Consider the following 7,592-nt stretch of genomic DNA (forward strand, 5'->3'; position numbering starts at 1 on the left):
AGAAAACAACGAGTGTGTGTCTGCTGCTCCTCAGCAACCTGTTGTCCTCTCACACTTACATAACTACAAACCAAGAACCCTGGAATGTTCTTAAAGTGACAGGACCTCATTATAGGAAACACAACATATACAAACTTATACATTTCATACATCCACTCTTGCAAACATGAAGCACAAAGAATTAAACTGGAAAAAAATCCCAATTACAGTGACATGATGATGTAATGTGTGTTAGACGAGCTCGTGCTGCCTGTTAGGCAGGAAGCCCAAAGGTGTAACTAATAACCTTAACGATGGCTGCATTCCATTTAGCTTTCACACCCGGGCCACCCGTGCGACACTGAGTGGTGAAGTTTCTCCTCCTGTCTTCATTTAGCTCCATGTTTTTACAACAAACTCCCATCAGGTCATCGATCTGCACTTGGCAGCTTGTTTTCACTCAGTGAGACGCGTTCCTCAGATTTGGCACCATATGTGGGTTGAACCTCTTGCTGCTGAATCATACAGGGACATATGTTTGAATCCCTCCTCAAAGGCGGCGTTGCTCCTCTCTCTGTATCCAATGTGTCACTCATTTATCTGCTAATTAGACTTTGGGTCATAAAGGAGCCGGACGATTCCCCGGATGAGGCTAAATCTTAGTTAACGTTGTCTCTCGTCCCTAAAAGCGGCTCAGGCGTGTGTGTGTGTGTGTGTGTGATAAAGAGCCAGAAGGCCGGTCTGCCTCATTAATAAAAGGCATTACCCTTACAACGGTCGATCGATAGGTATTGATTGATTTGCTCCACCTGCGCTAATCCTAAACAGGACCTGAGAGAGAAAGAGAGACGGAGAGAGAGGAGATAAGGGAGAGAGAGAGAGAGGAGAAGAGGGGAGGGCTGAAGAAAGGACTGGAAGAAGGGAAGGAATGGAATGAGTTAATAAGGAATGGAGGGATGGAGAGAGAGGGGGGGAGGGTGAGAGACGGTGGGAGGAAGAGAGAGACGTCACCTGTTAAATTAACAAAACTGAAGATTTGAACATTTCTCCTAGTTTGCTTCCACCCCCTTTCTCCCGCCCCCCCACCCCCACCCCCCAGCGTGACCATCCACCGACACCCACACACACACACACATGCCTGACCACCCCCCCCCCCCCCACCCGACCCGACACACACACACACACCCTGGTGCTCATCTTCGTCACGACGCCGCGGCTCAGTCTGACATTTAGTAAAGAAGCTCAGATAAAACTCACTGATTATTATTATTATCATTATTTATATGAAGCAAAAGGACATAAATATATTCATACGATCTCAAGCATTATTGTGATGAAGCACTCACACACACACACACACACACACACACATGGCAGCTGGTATCTCCTAATGATTCATTTTATGATCAACAAATAGACAATAAAATCTAAAAAAAAATCAAGAAAACTGTTGTGGAGACACACACACATACATATACACACACACACACACACACACACATACACACACAGAGGGAAAAATGGGATGTACACACGCAGACACAGGCAGACACACGCACACACACACCCAGGACGGCGAGTATAAAAGGGCCGTCCTTCCCACTCATCACAGAAGTGCACCGCTCACTCTCACACACTCTCACACACTCCTTCAACGAACCCAATCTCTTTCCTCAAGGTAAGAAAACCCCGGCTGCCACTTTACTCAGCTGACGACTCGGGGATCTGTTTTTATTTCTCATTTCTTAATTGTTAAAGAAATCTTAAGATGCATTTTATTTTCTTCTTTTATTTTGAAGTAAATCTGCAGTAATGTTTCCTTTAGCTGATTTTGACCCTGATTGAAAGCAAACATCCCTCTGCGGTGATCCTCTGAGCCCGAGAGGACGAGATGCTCCTGATTCATGTGTGTGTGTGTGTGTGTGTGTGTGTGTGTGTGTGTGTGCGTGTGTGTGGTGATGGGGTCGTCTGTCAGATGGAGCGTTTCAGTTCTGGAAGCTTTTCTCTGCTATTAAACTTCCCCTCTCCCCCTCTCTCTCCCCCTCTCCCCCTCTCTCTCTCTCTCAGATGACTGCGGGGTTGTGTGTGTGTGTTCTGCTGCTAGTCCTGTGCACGAGCTGTTTGGGGCTGCCTCAGCCTTTGAGCCAGGGGCTGCGCCGTGACATCTCCGCTCCCTCTGAAGGTACGACGCCCTCCGCTCAGGCCGGGCGCAGCGGTGGCACATTCATCACGCCGTCGTTTGTTTCATGTGGCACCTGTCGCCCTCACACACACACACACTCACACACACTCTCTGCGTGTCGATCAGGTCTCCTTGAAGCCGACACCCACATCTTTGGAGAGCCCCCCCACCTCCGACACAGACGCTCTGCCCCCCAGATGAAATCGCTGCCTGGGTCCGAAGACGACGCAGACTCCCGAGCCAACCTCAGCGAACTCCTGGCCAGACTCATCTCTTCCAGGAGAGGTGTGTGTGTCTCTCTCTGTGTGTGTGTGTGTGTGTGTATGTCTCTGTCAGTGTCTGTATGACATGACAACATCAGTTCTCGTCACATCAGTTGATATTCAGAGACGAGAGCTTTTTCCTGCCGTTCTCTTCCCCTCATTCCTGCTAATTGCTGGAATCAGGGCTCAGCTGGTCTTTGCCAAAACGAATTAGTGGCTCTAGAAAGCTTTTGTGGTTTGAAAAGGCGTGTAATTGAGTGCGCAGCCTTTCCGGTCATTGTCGTCGTCTTCCCAGCTTCTCTAACCGTCTGAGGCGCGTTCACAAACCAGCCTGGACCCTCCGGAGCGCCGCTGCAGGCGGTGTGACAACTCTCACACTGTCGGCATCCCAGCGGTCCGCTCGGCTCCCAGATGTCGATCCCCCAACCTCCCCTTCCTCCCCCCCACACACACACACACATACAGATGCATACAGATGTGACGTCTCCCTGCAGAACAAAGAGGTTTCCAGCCAGACGCTTCAAAGGCTGAAGGTCTGGAGGAAAAGTTTTCAGCCACAGCAGCGGGCGAGTTAGATGTCAGAGTTACTTAGAGACAGAGAGAGAGAGAGAGAGAAAGAGAGAGAGTCCTGTTTGATGAGGAACGCATGAGGACACACACTCTCTCACACTCACACACTAATCAATATCTGATATAGAGAATATGATCTGGGTCAAGACTGGAAATGAGAATTCTGTACAGACGGAGAAATCCTTTGTTCAGACAGTTCAAAGGTCAAATTTGAATCTGTGGTGATGTCTGAGTGTGTGCGTGCGTGTGTGGATGTGTGTTTAAATGTGTGTGTGGGCGTCTGTGATCGTGTGCTCGGTGTTCAGTTGCATGTTTCAGAGTGGGAGGTGTCGTTATCGAGCCTTCTGCAGCCAATCTTCTCAGCACACCAGGGCACTGAAACGCTCTGTGTGTGTGTGTGCGCGCGCAGGGCATGCGTGTGCGTGTGTCTTGTGTGTGTGCGAGTGTGTGTGTGTGTGTGTGTTGCGTAGGAGTTGGTGAGAGGAGTGAAGACAGCATCTCATTCTGAGCTCCCAAACGGAGAGAGCGTTCTTGCTTCACTTCACTTAGACAAAAACGTGGAGATGTCTCACTCGATGGGAGGTCACAGTGTGTGGGGAAGAAATCAGCAACCAGAGCAACCATCATTACACACACACACACACACACACACACACACACACACACTTGTACATACATGCACAAAAGCGGAGCAAGTGATGAGAAAATAGCATGTTGTCACTCTGTCAGTCCAGCTGTTCTCTGAATGTGCCATTTATTTGTCAGAGCATCATGAGCGAGCGAGCGAGCGTGTGTGTGTGTGTGTGTGTGTGTAATTTAATGTGAAAACCAACTTCACAACACAAAGACGAGGGAGTTTTCGAACACTAATAAGTCAAATTCCTGCTTGTCAGTAAATCCAAAGGTAGTTGATGGTTGAAATCTTTAAAGTTTCCAGAAGAGATGATTGAGGTTTGTGGCCCAGATCTCTGCTGGTACATCACATGTTTCCTCCTCACTCACTCCTCAGTGAGTCCTGGCTGCTCTGCCAGAGCGGCACAGACGAACACGCTGGTGTCATCGCACCTCGGCCTTCCATCTCCGACTTCCAGAACAAAGCCGTTTGGAGTTTCCTCCGCCAAGTTTGGAGCTTTTTGAAGAACTAAAAACTAAAACTCCCCGTCCTTCCCTCCTTGTCTCCTTGTCTCCTCCTCTACCTCCTCTGTCCTGTCTCCTCCTCCACCTGTAGGTTCCGTGCGCAGGAACTCCACGGTGAACAGCAGAGGCAACCCCAACCACCGGATAGCAGACAGGGACTACGTGGGCTGGATGGACTTCGGGCGCCGCAGTGCAGAGGAATACGAGTACTCCTCTTAAAGACGCCTTTCAGCTCCAGCACACACGGGGAAAAAAATGAAGACAAAGCCTCACGCAAGCCGGCTCCTCATCCTCTCACAACAAGAGTCTATTTATGATGTAATTGTTGTACATTTGTTTGTAAAAGTGTAATAATGCAATATACATATGCCAAATTTTGCAGAAAAGCTCCCACTGTCCCTCTGGTTTGTTTCTGGGTTTTCTCTGGTTTCTTTGTCATTTTGGGTGGATTTGGAGGGTGTGAAGGTTCTGACACCAAGCTGAATGAATAAACATGATAATGATACGATACTGGCTGTGTGTGGGGAATTATTCAAGCACGAGAGAGCTGAGCAGGAGAGCTGAGCTGAGGTTCGCTTTGAATACAGTCTGCAGGAGCGTCGACGCAACCTGCTGTGATCTGATTATTCTTTATACAAACTCCACTCAGAGCAGAGAAGAAGAGTGTGTGAGCGTCTCTGAAGGTGGACATTTGCTCTAATCATGGTTGGAGTGATGATTTATGAGGATGAGTGCAGGTTTTAATAACAATAGCTCCATAAATTCTCCACATTTACGCCAATTTGTCCATTTGTCTCAGGATTACGACCCATCTTGTCCAGAGGGGCGGGGCTTAGTCCAGGGAAGAACCCATTCAAATGTTGGCGCTGATCCGGAAACGATTTTGTAACATTGCGAGATAGAAATTAGCATATTAATCCTTTATTGGCGATCAATAGGTGCAATTCTCCTCCAACAACAACCTCCAATCAGAAAGGTTGCGTGTTTGTTTGAATCCTAACTGACGTGTGGGATCAATAAAACACGGTGACATCGTGACATAGTTACGATCAGCTTGTTCTGCCTTGGTGGAGGAATGTCCCAGCTTCCCTCCTCCTCCTGTCACTCCCAATTTCTGCAACATTATTGAACTCTTTGTAATGAAAAAGCTCCGTCTCAACATCTGCCTGCCTCGCCGCCGTCCAGATGTAAGATGAATAATTTATAATCTTCATATCCTGAAGTAATAAGCCAACACCTCAGAAGTACAGTCGCCGTGTCAGAGGTGCCAGCGGGAGCGGAAAGGAGAGAAGAAGAAGAAGAAGAGGAGGAGGGCAACGGTGGGTTAGTTAAAGGTAATGACAGAGGGTGAATTATGGAGCAATATGTGAGGAAGAGGACGGGGGTCAGCGTGCAGCCACAGCAGAGATGAAAGTCAGTGAATGCATCATTTAGAGAGGGAAATGCCTCAGAGTCTCTTCAGAAGCAGAGCAGGATCATTATCAGCCACAACGTCTCTGATAAATATTGGAGCAGCTTGTGACATTTGAAGAAACTGATAAGGAAATGAAATATTAATACACACTCCAAATCATATCCTAATTGCTGTGGACGGGACGATGTCATGAAAGATGCGTGTGCGCCATTTCCCCCCAATCCAATATCTCCCAGAGGAAACGAGTTTGAGAAGAAGTTTGTTGACGTTTAAAAGCTTTAAATGTTCTGTGTGTGTTTGTGAAGGACAAAGGGTAAAAACCACAACAATGAGGCGGTGACTTGTGATGAAGACGTCCATTATGCTGCTGCTGGCCCCGTGTGTAAAGTGAAAGGTGTGTGTGTGTGTGTGTGTGTGTGTGTGTGTGTGTGTGTGTGTGTGTGTGTGTGTGTGTGTGTGTGTGAGCTGGAGAGAGACAGAGATCGATGAACAAAGCTGGTTTGGTGAATTATTCAGAGAAGTGGTTTTGGATGCCTTGAGGGGGAGGGAGAGGGCGTGCTGTGTGTTTATATACTGTATGTGTGTGTGTGTGTGTGTGTGTGTGTGCGTGTCTGTCTCTGATTTGGACTCGAGTCATTCGAGAATCTAAAAGAGTGTGTCTGGGGAATTGACTTTAAGTTTCTGTTCAAAGCGCTCCGGCTGAAAGGCTTTCAGAGTTGAAAGCTTGCAAAAGGCTAAAAGGCTTCAGTGGGACAGACGGGTGCAAATGTCGCCACTGTGTGAGTGTGTGAGTGTGTGAGTGTGTGTGTGTGTGTGTCTAAATGCAGATGATGGTTGGGGTGTGTGATGCAGTGTGTAAAAGTGAAAGTGACTTGCATGCAGATCCATACATGCATAAGTGCTGCGGTGTGTGTGTGCTAATGGTCAAAGCCACACACACACACACATGGGGGAGTGTGTCCAAGCTCTGGTCCATGTATAAAGGACATCACTGTCTTTCATGTTTATGTGAGTTTCTCCAACTTTCTCTTCCTATTGGAACTCGAAAGTAAAGAGTCAAGTGTGACATATGTTTGTAACACACACACACACACACACACACACACACACACACACACACACACACACACACACACACACACACACACACACACACACACACAGGACCAAATGGAAATACTCACTCTAAGGTTCTATTCATGGGTGATCAATCAATAATAAATGTATGGATCAGATGATGTAAACTTGTCCTGTCAGGTGTGTGTGAGTGTTCCTCTGGTGGCTCAGACAGATGGTGATGTCATCAGGCCATAAATCAGATTATCAAAATGTCGCTCAAAAAAGAAGCCAAACCTTCAGCAGCAGAGACGCAGGTGACATCTGAAATCAAGTTAACCTCAATTTAGGAGGAATTAAACTTCCCCCCGCCGCCGCGCCGGCATTTTGAGGTTATTGTGTCCAGGAGTGATCTCAATCATCCTGTGGCCAACAGCTGTTTAATAAGCAGCCGCGATCGCCCTGAGACAGAGGGACAGACTCATGCTCAGAGACATGGAGACATGGAGACATGGACAGACTCTATACATACTGGTAGTTTTCTAATGAGTTATGAGCACCATCTGCTGGAGAACATGGGAAATGACCTGTGTGTCCAGTGAACAACATTCAGTCTGTTCAACTTGTTTGATATTTAAATAACTCAAGTTTTATGGGTTTTATGGTAAAAGTAGTTCAGTCACAATGAAACATAGTTATTCTGTATAGTGTGTAAGGATTCCTGTCTGTTCTAAATGATGAAAATGGAAAGTTGGACTTGAAAGGTTTGCATCCAACAGCATCAAAGTCTCTATAGTCACAATTTCTTTACTTTAAAAGTATTTACAATTTAAAAGTCAGCTCCTCAGATAATGGATCAGAGTGAAACATGTTGATTGTAGTCAGACCCCAGTGAAATGTAGCGGACTTTTACGTAAAATGGAAATACAAATCAAATATAAGTAAAGAAATCATCAACAATCAGAATAATCAGACTCATTTCCATGACTGA

At 46.9% G+C, this 7,592-nt stretch overlaps 1 protein-coding gene across 1 annotated transcript; it reads left to right on the plus strand.

Annotated features, from left to right (window-relative positions):
* Positions 1-2,046: 2,046 nt before the first annotated feature.
* Positions 2,047-4,350, plus strand: LOC142989822 (cholecystokinin-like). Its single transcript, XM_076139515.1, has 3 exons — positions 2,047-2,161; positions 2,288-2,446; positions 4,223-4,350. The coding sequence occupies exons 1-3, from the start codon at positions 2,047-2,049 to the stop codon at positions 4,348-4,350; spliced, it is 402 nt and encodes a 133-aa protein (XP_075995630.1).
* The last annotated feature ends 3,242 nt before the right edge of the window (positions 4,351-7,592 follow it).

Source organism: Genypterus blacodes, unplaced genomic scaffold, assembly GCF_046128005.1.
Source record: "Genypterus blacodes isolate CSIRO-AG114 ecotype Tasmania unplaced genomic scaffold, CSIRO-AGI_Gbla_v1 ptg000438l_1, whole genome shotgun sequence".
Taxonomy (NCBI): domain Eukaryota; kingdom Metazoa; phylum Chordata; class Actinopteri; order Ophidiiformes; family Ophidiidae; genus Genypterus; species Genypterus blacodes.